Source organism: Verticillium dahliae, genomic scaffold, assembly GCF_000150675.1.
Source record: "Verticillium dahliae VdLs.17 supercont1.1 genomic scaffold, whole genome shotgun sequence".
Classification (NCBI taxonomy): Eukaryota; Fungi; Ascomycota; class Sordariomycetes; order Glomerellales; family Plectosphaerellaceae; genus Verticillium; species Verticillium dahliae.
Window position 1 is genome coordinate 77,322 of NW_009276921.1, and position 12,432 is coordinate 89,753.

The 12,432-nt window shown below is 59.2% G+C and overlaps 7 protein-coding genes across 7 annotated transcripts in view; 3 read left to right on the forward strand and 4 right to left on the reverse strand.

Annotated features, from left to right (window-relative positions):
* Nucleotides 1-742: 742 nt before the first annotated feature.
* Nucleotides 743-1,623, forward strand: VDAG_00019 (uncharacterized protein; the record flags this gene model as incomplete). Its single annotated transcript, XM_009651396.1, has 2 exons — nt 743-1,291; nt 1,435-1,623. The coding sequence occupies 2 exons, from the start codon at nt 743-745 to the stop codon at nt 1,621-1,623; spliced, it is 738 nt and encodes a 245-aa protein (XP_009649691.1).
* A 546-nt stretch (nt 1,624-2,169) lies between these two features.
* Nucleotides 2,170-3,465, reverse strand: VDAG_00020 (uncharacterized protein; the record flags this gene model as incomplete). Its single annotated transcript, XM_009651397.1, has 1 exon — nt 2,170-3,465. One exon carries the CDS (start codon nt 3,463-3,465, stop codon nt 2,170-2,172), a length of 1,296 nt encoding a protein of 431 aa, XP_009649692.1.
* A 401-nt stretch (nt 3,466-3,866) lies between these two features.
* On the forward strand, nt 3,867-5,709 carry VDAG_00021 (imidazole glycerol phosphate synthase hisHF; the record flags this gene model as incomplete). Its single annotated transcript, XM_009651398.1, has 2 exons — nt 3,867-4,102; nt 4,174-5,709. Exons 1-2 carry the CDS (start codon nt 3,980-3,982, stop codon nt 5,707-5,709), a joined length of 1,659 nt encoding a protein of 552 aa, XP_009649693.1. The 5' UTR covers nt 3,867-3,979.
* Nucleotides 5,710-6,528: 819 nt separating this feature from the next.
* Nucleotides 6,529-7,525, reverse strand: VDAG_00022 (ornithine decarboxylase antizyme; the record flags this gene model as incomplete). The annotated part of the gene is made up of 3 exons (XM_009651399.1): nt 6,529-6,736; nt 6,830-7,264; nt 7,368-7,525. 3 exons carry the CDS (start codon nt 7,523-7,525, stop codon nt 6,529-6,531), a joined length of 801 nt encoding a protein of 266 aa, XP_009649694.1.
* A 1,253-nt stretch (nt 7,526-8,778) lies between these two features.
* Nucleotides 8,779-9,660, reverse strand: VDAG_00023 (TPR repeat protein; the record flags this gene model as incomplete). Its single annotated transcript, XM_009651400.1, has 2 exons — nt 8,779-9,338; nt 9,432-9,660. The coding sequence occupies 2 exons, from the start codon at nt 9,658-9,660 to the stop codon at nt 8,779-8,781; spliced, it is 789 nt and encodes a 262-aa protein (XP_009649695.1).
* Nucleotides 9,661-11,042: 1,382 nt separating this feature from the next.
* Nucleotides 11,043-11,959, forward strand: VDAG_00024 (uncharacterized protein; the record flags this gene model as incomplete). The annotated part of the gene is made up of 2 exons (XM_009651401.1): nt 11,043-11,385; nt 11,478-11,959. The coding sequence occupies 2 exons, from the start codon at nt 11,043-11,045 to the stop codon at nt 11,957-11,959; spliced, it is 825 nt and encodes a 274-aa protein (XP_009649696.1).
* A 416-nt stretch (nt 11,960-12,375) lies between these two features.
* Nucleotides 12,376-12,432, reverse strand: part of VDAG_00025 (cytosolic non-specific dipeptidase) — a gene marked incomplete at its 3' end in the record, with an annotated part of 1,641 nt that continues 1,584 nt past the window's right edge. The window contains exon 3 of the mRNA XM_009651402.1: nt 12,376-12,396. Within this exon, the coding sequence (XP_009649697.1) occupies nt 12,376-12,396 (21 nt within the window). The remainder of the gene's footprint in view (nt 12,397-12,432) is intronic.

The following is a 12,432-nucleotide window of genomic DNA, read 5'->3' on the forward strand; positions in this document are numbered from 1 at the left end:
ACAGGTACCCTTAGACCGTCTGGCTGTTGGTGCGTCCTTTTTCACAGCCCCCGTTTCCTTCTTCTCTGTCACCACAGCACTGCCATTGCGCCTCGAACACGCCAGGCGAGAGAAAGGCAGGGTTTCTTGCACCCCCTCCCGCCCCCCTTGGCCTCGTTTTTTCTCCACACCTCCCTCCCAGCTAGTTGGACTCCAAGTCAAGGACCTTGCCTTTGGACTCCAGTTGCAAGGACTTCAGACTCCCCCCCCCCCCCCCGGGCCAGGGCTACCCTACCTTGTTCACTGGTTCCCGGCCAGTCCTTAAAAAATCCCAAGCCTCTCCCTCGCTTCACTGCTCGCGGATGTTTACTCCACCTAACGTTCCCTCTTGTCCCCGATTATCAAGTACCCGTTCCTTCACTTGAACCTCGAGCAGGCTCACCTACTTGCCCATCGGCTAGATTCTTTCATTCACAACTGCTTCGTGGTTTTGCCATCACTCAAGAGTTCCGTGAGCTCACACACTGCCTTCTCAGTCTACCACTTGAATCGCGAACTGCCCCCCAGCTATTCCAGCACCTCAGACGAACGTTGTCTGGCACAAAACACCCTTCATCGAACAATTCGAGCCAAGCTTGAGTCACTCATCTCGCTTCGAGCCCAGCCTCAGCGAATCACCTTGACTTCACGTCTCTTATAAGTCCTTGGACCTTTGCACACGCATACCAGCACCACAAGACACTATACACCATCCACCACCACAATGAAGACTTCTGCCATTCTCTGCGCTGCCCTGGCCACCACGGCCTTGGCCCAGCCTCATTTCAACGGCAACAAGCGCCGTCACGTCCACAACAAGCATGCCAAGCGCGCCCTGGTCACCGAATGGGTCACGGAGACCGCCTACGTTACTGAGTACTATGATGCGACCAGTACCGTCTGGGTCACCCCTGGTGCCGAGTCTGAGGAGCCTGAGCCTTCCAACACCAAGGACGCCCAGTTTTTCGAGCCCGAGAAGCCTACTGTTGCTCAGCCCACCACCACCGCCGCGCCGCCTGCTCCCGAGCCTAAGGTTCCTGAGCCCAAGGCTCCTGAGCCCGAGAAGCAGGAGCCCGAGGAGCAGGAGCCCCAGCCTCAGCCTATCGCCCAGCCGGAGACAACTACCACCTACCAGGCCACCCCTCCTCCTCCCACCACCCCCACTCCCACTCCACTCCTACCCCTGAGCCCACGCCCGAGCCCGTCACGGAGGAGCCCACCGAGGAGCCTGCTCCTGAGTCCCCGGCCGAGGGGTCCAAGAGCTCCGACAGCGGTAGCAGCAGCGCCCCAAGCGACAGCCACTCTGGCGACCTGACATACTACGATGTCGGTCTTGGTGCCTGCGGTTTCGATGACACTGGCAAGGACAACTCGGACAACATTGTCGCCCTTTCGCACCTCCTCATGGGCACCCAGTCCAACGGCAACCCCATGTGCGGTCAGACCATCACCGTCAGCGCCAACGGCAAGGAAGTTGTTTGCACCGTCCGCGACAAGTGCATGGGCTGCGAGCCCGAGGCCATCGACGTGTCCAAGGCCGCCTTCCTCGAGCTCTTCGGCTCGCTGACTGCCGGTCGCACTGAGGTCAAGTGGTGGTTCAACTAAGTACTCCACTCCCGGAGACCTTGGCGTTTCTCCCACAAAGGATCCACCAGTGGGCTTCAGTCCAGGCTGGCAATCTTTTTGACGATATCATGACCCTGGAGTATACCAATTTTCAGATTCCTCCTTTTTTTTTTGGTGGATCTACAGATGATTTCGCCCCAATAAGGTGTTCACACAGGGGAACAGAGCTCTTGGATTCAGACGCTCAAAGGTTGGACAGGCTGGAAGGGATTAAATGGTGTTTTGTCATCTTTTGGGCTATAGACTTTTATCATTCTCTGTATATACTTCGCTCACCTTGCCTGCCCTGTCTGTTCGGCAGGGCAGGTTAAGAGGTAGTCCACAGGATTTGGATGAGTAACACAATGAAACATATCAAGGATGAAACAACTCAATCGGCGGAATGTAACTTTATGCTGATCGATGTGTATGCAACGCGTGGGAGAAGTGAGCCTTGAACTTTAAATTTTAGGTTGGGTATCATCAGAAGAATATTGAACACCAAAAAAGGGAGGGCTAGGCGTAATGGAGACGAGGCCGCCGTGCTCAAGCTTGTCTCGACCCCTCACCTTCTGGTGCGTCTACTGCATTCGCGTTGCCTCCTGCCTCCGCCATCTCGACGTCATCATCATGGCCTTCTATCCGGAATGTGCCCTCGAGGTCGGACCATTTATCTGGCGTAGGCGTCGATAACTCCTCATCCGAGTTCTCTCCGTTGTCCATGAGCAGCTCGGGACGGTCCATGACGGCCTGCCCTCCAGCAATGGCACCCTTGCCCCTGCCACGTCCCCGCGCATGCCATCTGACCCTGTTCTTGCGCCCGTCGGCCTTGGGTCGACCGCTCGGCAGCGGCTTTCTCCTCTTCCTCGCCCCTTCGTCGTCGTCGTCGGCGGCGCCGTCGCCGCCAGCGCGCCTGCCGGCCCCCTTCCAGCCGCCGCGGCGGACGCGCGGAATGGCAGACAGCCTGTCCCGGTAGGCGGGCGCCTGGGCGTAGACCGTCACATCGTCCTTCTCCTTCTTCTTGAGCTTGAGGGCCATGAGGTCCTCGAGGAAGCGCGTCTGGATCTTGCGCTCGCCCGTCTTGTCGCCCCAGACGGGGATGCGGATGCCGTGGCGCAGCTTGATGTCACGGAAGCGGTCGGGGCCCTGGTCGGCGACGTGCTTGGGCGCGACCTTCATCTCGGTCGTTGCCATGCGCGCCCAGCTGGCGGCGAGGAGGTCGACGTCGCCGGGCAGGGAGCGCAGGCACGGCAGGCGGCGGCCGCGGTGGTCGGGCGTCTGGTCGGCGAAGAGGAGCTCCGTGCCGAGCACGCGGGACCAGGAGCCCTTGAAGATGCGGTTGCGGTAGCCGAAGAGGGGATGCTCGGTGTGGAGGTCGAGAATCTGGATCTCGTCGACGGCCGGCTCTTCGCTTTCTGGAAAGGCGTCCTTGCCAGTGCCGCCGCCGCCGCCGCCGCCGCCGCCGCCGTCGCCGTCATGGCCGGCTGCTTCGGGGTGCTGTCGGCTTGTGCCTCCCTGGCCTTGTTCGTCCTCCAGTTCTTCGTCTTCCTCGTCATCGTCTTCGGGTTCGGGCAGATCATCGTCCTTGTCTTCTTCGTCCGAATCGAGGCGGTGATGGGTCATGGCAGGTCGTTTGCGCTGGGAGGGTTGGGTCCAGCTCTTATGTTGGTGGCCGCCTCGAGTGGACGCGGGAATGGGTCGCCATCGGCGCGCAAATTGGGGGATGGATAGGTCGACCGTCATGTAGTATGTCTGAATGGACGTCAGCTGTTGCGTGGAAAAAGGTGCGGCTGGCGCTTCGTGCCTCTGTCTCGGTGGAGGAGTACTCGTACTCCCAGTCATCTTCGTTCTCAGCCTCTGGTGGTGGTTGTAGAATTAGTGGAGGAGGATCGGCCGAGGCACTGGCGGCCGCGACTGAAGTCGGGAATGCTGAAGACATTCCGGAAGCCCTGTGAAGTCGAATTATGGATACTGTGAACGCTGATCAATTGAATCGGGAGGAAAACGGTGGAGGGCCGTGAGGTTGAGCTGTTGTTATGGTTGCAGAGGAGCAAGTGTCACTGGGGAGAGATTCCCGAGCTTGACATTTGGGTCCGATAAGATAAGCAAGCAGTGCCCCTCCTCGAATGCCGACTGTGACTGACTGCCCCGCTGTCGCAGCCAGCGCCAAATTTCCATCTCCAGCATCGAGAGACCTCCATCCGACACTGAGTCACATAACATACCGTCCCATATATTACTCGCAAGCCGACCGAGGAACTTGCAGCACGCGAATAATCATTCTTGTCTCTCTCTCGAGACATCGGCATAAGCCTCCCACCATCCATCCCTCGCCATCCCTCCAGACACAGACACAATGCCGACCGTCCACCTCTTGGACTATGTCGCTGGAAATGTGCGCAGTCTGGTGAATGCCATTGAGAAGGTCGGCTACCAAGTTGAGTGGATTCGCAAACCGGAAGATGTTCCTTCAGCAGAAGTACGATTCTCTCTCCTCGCTTGCTCGCTCCCCCCCCTTCTCTGAGTCATAACTGACGATGCCACTACCAGAAACTCATCCTGCCGGGCGTAGGCCACTTTGGTCACTGCCTGTCCCAGCTTGGACAGGCGGGCTTCCTCCCCGCTATTAAGAAACACATCGAGTCCGGCAAGCCATTCATGGGCATCTGCGTCGGTCTGCAAGCCATCTTCGAAGGATCTCTAGAGGACCCCGAGACTGCCGGCCTGGGCGTCATCAAGGCCAAGCTCGACCGTTTTGATGATTCGACAAAGTCGGTCCCTCACATCGGTTGGAACAGCGCCAACACTGGCGGCGCCGAGATGTACGGGCTCCGACCCGACTCCAAGTACTACTACGTTCACACGTACAAGTGCCCCTACAAGAGGGGGGAGCTCGAAGCCGCAGGCTGGACGGTGGCTACGGGAACCTACGGCACGGAAACTTTTGTCGGCGCAGTGGCCAAGGACAACGTCTTTGCCACACAGTTCCACCCCGAAAAGAGCGGTGTCGCCGGTCTGCGCACCCTCGAGGCCTTCCTCACGGGTCAAGGTGCCAAGGCGCTCGCGGCCAGGCCGGCCGACCAAGCCGCGCTGCCCTCGGCGGCTGATCTCAGCTTCCAGGACGGCCTCACCCGCCGTATCATTGCCTGTCTCGATGTGCGTACCAACGACCAGGGCGACCTCGTCGTCACCAAGGGCGATCAGTATGACGTGCGCGAGAAGTCTGAGGGCGGCAACGTGCGCAACCTCGGCAAGCCGGTCGAGCTCGCTCGGCGCTACTACGAGCAGGGGGCCGACGAAGTGACGTTCCTCAACATCACCTCCTTCCGCGACATGCCCCTGGCCGACCTGCCGATGCTGGAGATTCTGCGACGCACGTCCGAGACGGTCTTTGTGCCACTGACTGTCGGCGGCGGCATCCGCGACTCGGTCGACACGGACGGCACCAAGGTGTCGGCTCTCGAGATCGCCACCATGTACTTCAAGTCGGGCGCCGACAAGGTGTCGATCGGCTCCGACGCTGTCATGGCCGCCGAAGAGTACCACGCCGCCGGGCGCAAGCTCTTTGGCAACACGGCCATCGAGCAGATTGCAGGCGCCTACGGCAACCAGGCCGTCGTCGTGTCGGTGGACCCGAAGCGCGTGTACGTGCCCAAGCCGGACGCCACGCGCCACGCGACGGTCGCGACGAGCCAGCCGGGCCCCAAGGGCGAGGCCTACTGCTGGTACGCGTGCACCATCAAGGGCGGCCGCGAGACGCGCGACGTCGACGTCGTCGAGCTCGCGCAGGCCGTCGAGGCCATGGGCGCCGGCGAGCTCCTGCTCAACTGCATCGACCGCGACGGCACCAACTCGGGCTTTGAGCTGGAGCTCATTGCCCAGGTCAAGGACGCCGTGCGCATTCCCGTCATCGCCTCGAGCGGTGCCGGCCACCCCATGCACTTTGAAGAGGTCTTTGAGAAGACGCGCACCGACGCCGCGCTGGGCGCTGGCATCTTCCACCGCGAGGAGTACACGGTGAAGCAGGTCAAGGACTTTCTCGCCGAAAAGGGGCTCAAGGTGCGCCAGTTTGAAGGCGACCTGTAGAGCGGGTTGGATGCGGGGGTCATGTCACTCCGTGGGAAGGGGGGGGTTCATAAAATTTTAGACTTCAAGATCACGGCGGGATGGATGGATAGTTTTTGTTTTACTTCGATTTAGCCAGGAGTTATGTGACGTTGAGACGTGCCGCCGTCGCGACAAGTACAGAACATGCATGACAAGAACAATCTTTAGTGAAAAAGATGAAAAAAAAGGGTAATTCCAACGTTCAGTGAGATCCTACTCCATTGCAGACTGTGACGCCATTGAAAGAGAAGACAAAAATCCGTATACGTAGACTGAGCACTTCAACTCCTCAAACGATGAAACCCGAAGCAAGGTACCAATGTGTAAAATAGCCTTCCGATCACAGCCGGGGAGAGCGTACCCAAAGCAGTCGAGAACAATTCTGTTGTTGCGAACAAGTCTGCTGTGTGATGGGCTCTTGCGAGCATCTGCGAGGTCTGAAGACGGAGCTTTCAAAGCTAACATGACGAGAAAGATGGAGGGGGATAGGGAGAAGTAAGATGGGGGAGGAGGTGAAGAAGAAGGGTCGAGGAGGAGGAGGTGAGGAGGAGGTGAGGAGGAGGTGAGGAGGAGGTGAGGAGGAGGTGAGGAGGAGGTGAGGAGGAGGTGAGGAGGAGGTGAGGAGGTGAGGAGGAGGTGAGGAGGAGGTGAGGAGGAGGTGAGGAGGTGAGGAGGAGGTGAGGAGGAGGTGAGGAGGAGGTGAGGAGGAGGTGAGGAGGAGGATAGAGGCCGTCAAAGACGGGACGTCAGGAGCAGAAACGCCCACATGGGACGAATGGAAAATGAAGAGTGAGAACTCTACAGCTCCATGCCCATGAAGAGCCATTCCTTGCTCGTGACATCGAGGTCCTTGGCCCAGTTGTCGAGCGTTGTTAGCTCAAAGCCGACCCACTGGAGACTCTTCATGAGACTCTTTGCATCGCGCTCTTCGATGCGGCGGTCGAGACAGACCACCAGGTGCTGGCAGTCGAGCGGCGTGTCGGCCAACTCGATGAGCGCCATGAGGCTGGGATAGTATGTTAGCCATGCTTTCTAGATGATCTTGAGGAATGCGGGGATCGACCACATGGTCCAGGCAACAAGGGGATGGAAAACGTACGCTTTCTTCAAGTCGACACCGACAACGTTGCCATCGAAGAATACGAACAGGGACCTCTCGAGGCCGTCGTCTCCCACGAAGGCGCGGAAGCTGGCGCCGCCGGCAAAATCCCAGATCTCGAGCCAGGCCGTGACGACGGTGCCGGAACCGGCAAGGTCGTCGTCGTGGCGCTGGACGCCGTGCTGCGTCTTGGCGGCCGCGAAGCCGTCCCTGCCGCCAAAGTAGCTGGCGTCCGGATTGTCGTTGGGCGGCGTCGGTAGCAGCGCGTGAACACCCATCAGGCCCGAGGCTTTCGCATCCGCGTTCCGCTCACCCTGGAACACGGCCGACATGCGCTCGCAAAAGAATCTCTCACATTCTTCCCTGATTGAAAGTGCTGCCCCCCCTCGTCGGGACCTCTTGCTGCTGCTGCTGCTGCTGGCGCTGCCGCGCTTCCTGGTCTTGGGCAGCAGGGCCAGCTCGTTCGAGGCCGTGATGGCGGCGAGGGGGGGGCTTGAGGGCGGGGATGGTATTCCTGAGGAGGGGACCTCAGGAATACCACTCTGCCCCGGTAGCCCCGGTAGTGCAGTAGTGGAGGCCCTTGAGGAGGCCGGCGGTGTCGACAATGTAGCAGCTGGCAAGGACGTTGGCCTGACGGACAACGACCTCGCCATGATTACTACTGGATTGATTATTGTTGTTTTTCATGGGCGACATTTTGGCGGTGGGTTTCCTGGGGGTCGAGTTCGTCAAAAATTGTTTGGTGGGTTTGGCAGGCGAGAGGGTTCCTGGAGGACGTCGGAAAGAGCTGGCGAAGTGAGGTTTGGTGGTTGATTGCAAGTGTCTTGAGGCGGTTGCGTCTGTTGATCAGATCAAACAGAGAGGGCAAGTAGCTGGTGGGCTGGTGGGTTGGCGGGCGGCGTAACGTTTGGAGTGCTGGGCGAATCTGGACGAGGTGAGGAGACAGAGAGGTGGACGGACGGGAGGACGGCGGAAAAGGGACACAAATAGAGGAAAAAGGTGTTCAGAAAGGGTGGATCGGGCGGCGTTACACCATGAGACGGATCAGGTTAGGCTGCCTTGGCTGCCAAAACCAGGTGCCAAGGAGCATGCAGCTGACCTGTCTTGCCTGTCTCCACCCCGCTGCAGCACTGCGGCACTGCGGGGTTGCGGTCAGGTCAGTGTCGGTGTGGCCACTGAAGGACCCTGCAACCATGCCTGACACCTGTACATAGCGTTCAATGTGCATGGTGATCGATGTGCCAGAGCCAACCTGCCTAACATGCACCATGCCAAGCCAAGGCATTCAGGTATTCATCTGCCAACCGGGAAGCCTGGGACGGGCTCGGACTCCGGATCAGGGACCAACCACCTGTGAGGTACATGTACATGTAGAGAGGCTACGACCACCTTCCGCTCCCTCTCTGCCGCCTTCTCGCAGGTTCTGGTGGAGGAGGTGGCCCAGAATCGGATTGGCCGGAGTATGAATAAAGGCTGCCCGTCATCCTAGCCTTGGGTGTCGTTACGTACCTGCCTACTGATTAGGTACGTATGTGTAGGTAATTGCCACGGCTCTATTATTCAGAACACACCACTATGACTGAAAACACAAGGCATCAGAATCTTGGCTCCTATTCTCCCATTCGCTGCCGCCTCCAACCTCATTGTCATCTGTTGCCCGTCCTTGCTCGTAGGGACTTCCCTGATCATTACCGTCTAGTATACCAAATTGTACAACGGCAACTTTTTCCTTTGCCTTGGTAGTACCACCAATGTGGGACTCTCCTCATACTCTCTCTATCTAATAATAAATGAAAAGCCAATGCTCCAAAGCCGCGTACATGACGCACACACCATGCCACTCTGCAAAAGTCACTCTGCAAGTCACTCTGCAAGTCACTGCAGAAGTCACTCTGCAAAAGTCACTGCAGAAGTCACTCTGCAGAAACAGATCTGCAATAGACACCCCATCAAGGCTTGCGGGCCTCGACGTTGAACAGCGGCGGCATGAAAGCCATGCCCTTGCCACCGGCCCGCCTCGCGCGGACGTGCGCCCGCAGCATGTCGAGAATCTCGCTGCCCTTCCAGCGCGCCGGCACGGGGCGGTACGCGGGCTTGAAGGTGCCCACCGTCTGCGCCCACTCGCCCGTGCCCTGCTCGCGCACCTGGACGTCCTCGGCGGGCTTGGGCGTGTCGGCGTGGCCGTGGTTGCCGGCGTCGATGGTCTTGGCGGCGCCCGGGTTGACGCCGCGGTAGGACTCGCCGCCGGCGACCGTGGCGCTGTCGAGGTCGAGCTCCTTGTCCTGGTCCTTATCCTGGCTCGTGGACGACGAAGGGCGCAGCTTTGTGGGCGTCGTGTCGGGACCGGGCGACTCGTCCTGCGTGGCCCAGTAGTATATGTCCCAGTCGTTCTCGTCGAGGAAGAGGTCGTACTGCTGCATCTGGGCGTGGCTCATGGTCGGCAGATGCGTGTCGGCAAAGGTCGAGAGGAGCAGGTCAGACTCGAGGGTTCCGCGCTTGCGGCACTGGTCTGGAGGGGGGCAGTCTCTGTAAGCATTTTGCTAGTCTGCGAGAGGGAGACGGAGACGGAGACGGAGACGGAGAGGAAAGGCATTGCACGTACAGAGAAGCCGCGCTCGCATGGTGGTCGCATCCTCGCCCGTGCGGCGCAGAGGCTCAATCTTAAACTTGGCGCCCTGGAGCTCGCCGACTTCAAGATCGTGCTGGATCTGCGAGTCGATCTGGATGGGGTCGGGTTTGGAGGCAAAGGTGCGCAGCACGGCTGGAGCCACGGGCCGAAGGAGGCTCGGTCGGCAGACGGGCCTGGCTAGACTGCGCATGACTGAGGCCATTGTGTGCTTTATTTTCTTCTGTCGTGTTTCCGGGGGTGGCGGTGGGCGTGGTTATGCGGGAGAGATTCAATTCAAACGACGGGGTCCAGCCTTCGCAGAAACCATCATGACGCCGTAATGCACCGGCAGGTGGCGCTTGCTCTTTTCGACCGAGGTCCTGAATGATATGTCATGCAGCATCTGATTGGACAAGATGAGAAACCGAGAGCATTGGGGGCTGTCATTGTGTGTGCACCTGGCATCTGGCAGCCCACAGCTGGCAGACGCTTCCCTGATGTTCAACTGCTCACTGCCCATCCTTGCCATCCTTGCCATCCTCTACATCTTTTCGTCAACTCGGCGTCACCTCTCTTGGGTGGGTACAAGCAAGTAGCCGGCCGGCAGATTGATAGGCGTTTACTGTTTGTCGTTGGACCAACCCTCGACCTCCTGCAGCAATTGGGCAGCCATACTGTCACGTTGAGCTTCACCGAATGCACGACAGCAGCAGTACGGAAGCCAAGTGGCGAGGTGCAGCTGCATCCCCTCCATCACCCATGAATCATGCATCGCAGAGCCAAAAGGGCCATGACCTTGGTTTGACGTTATCAGCCATTGCTAAGGCGTTTTCGACTCGGCGTCTGTTCAGCATGGGATTGCCTCTGGACATGTGCCGACTCGACCCCTCATCGCCTCGTGCCTGTGCATGTGCATGTCACTGCAGGTAAGGCTTATGACATTCCATCCAGCACACGAAAATAATGCTTGTGCACCTTCACGCAGTCAGTTCGACGACAGCCACAAAGAGGAACAGCAAAGAGCCATGGCTGGCATGACAAGGCAGCGGCGAGACCAGACTTTCACCGAAACATTAAGGCCACACCCGAGCATCGAGCGGCGTGCGTCGGATGCGGGGTGACTAAAGGCAACCCCAACCTTACGGCTCCTTACGGCTGTCGATCAGGCGCTGACACACTGTCTCTCCCTCCCGCCTGTAGCCTGTCGCCAGTCGCCCGGCCCTGTTTCGCTCGGTCTTGGACGCTACTCCAAACCGTACCACGTCAGATGCGTCCTCACTACCGGCCGGCTTATGCCACCATCCAGACAACCAACCATCGCTCAACATCCCTCTAGCCTTGCCAATAAGCGCGACCTCCCCCGTAACTGGTGACCGACAGGGTGGTAGTGGCATGGCGGTCTCTCCTCCTTCATACCCCCATGCTCATTGCTCACCACCGCCGAACCGCATTCGATACCCTTGCTATGTGAAGCCTAGCAGCTGTGGCCTCCAGCACAGAGCAAAGCAAAGAAAGAAAGAAAGAAAGAAAGACAGACCAAAAAGATCCCCATAGCAACAAATAATTTTCATCATCCCCAACCTTTCTTCTCGTCGTTGATAGAACATGGCCCCCTCCTCCAAATCGCCCGACCTCAAACCTCTGTTCCCCTCCTATCTCCTTCCCGCATTCAAGCTGCCCTTTACCCGCCGTCCTCGCCAGCCGAGCACATCCAACACCTCCGACGTCCCCTCGCTCAGCAGCTCGCCAACGTCCTCCGCCCCAAGCTCAGCAGCCGGCTCGCCGCCCTCCTCGCTGCCCGAGCGCTTCGGCCCCAGCAACACCATCAGCAGCAGCACGGCCGCCAGCAGCAGCACAGCGAGGCGCCTCTCCCGCACAAACCCCGACACCCTCCGCTGCTCCACCTGCGCCTCCGACATTGCCTTTGCCGCCCAGATCGTCAGCAAGGGTTTCACGGGCCGCTACGGCCGCGCCTACCTCGTCGCGCCCCCGAGCCCCGCTGCCCCGTCCCTGTCGTCCCTGTCGTGCTCCACCCCGCAGGCTTCGCCTTCCCGCCCTCGACCTCCTCAACGTCGGCGTCGGCCGCTCGGAGAACCGCCAGCTCGTTCACGGGCTGGCACGTCGTCGCCGACATTACCTGCGCCGTGTGCCACGCCAGGCTCGGCTGGAAGTACGTAGACGCCCGCGAGGAGGCGCAGAAGTACAAGGTCGGCAAGTTCATCCTCGAGACGGAGCGCGTCGTCGGCTTCCGACGCTGGGAGGACGTGCCTGACGATGTCGACCTTGTCGTCGCGGACGGGCAGCTTGCGGAGCCTGCGTCCCGGCCTCGGTCCACGCGTGCTAAAGGCGACAACAACGATGACGACGACGACGACGACGACGGGCAGAAGAAGGGCGTGAATCCCGATGACGTCGTTTTCGACTCGGACGATGAGGATGAGTGCGAGGATATCTTTGCCGGCACGTGGGATCCTGTTGCTGTGGCTGAGAGGAGGGGCCGCAAGGCATCCGCCGCCAAGTGAGCCCGTCACCTTCATTCTCCGTGACGGACGATAACGACGGAGGCGCGAAATGGCTGTGATAAGCTGCTCTTTTTTTTCTTTTCTTTTTTTTCTCCTTTCCTAAAATGGCCTTGGGATTTACGAATCGGACACGAGGGGACACGGCATGACGGAATACCACAAGGTGACGACCCAAGGAACGGCCCAGACGTCCTTTGATACCCCTCTAGGATAGCTTTAGGGACGGCACGGCGCCAGCCTGGGCGCATGCCAGCTCACGATAATTTATTTCATCATCTTATGAATCTGGGCTCGTACCGGTCGGGGGGAATCGCATTCAAGAGAGGACGACATGTTCTCGTCGGCCCTGATCGCCATCATTAAACACGGCACGAGGAACTATGACAAGTGAGCACCCGAACAGGAAACAGGGCAGTTCAATCAAGCGTTCTATTGGGCTGAAATGTAATGTACAGGTACTGTCCGTTATTTGG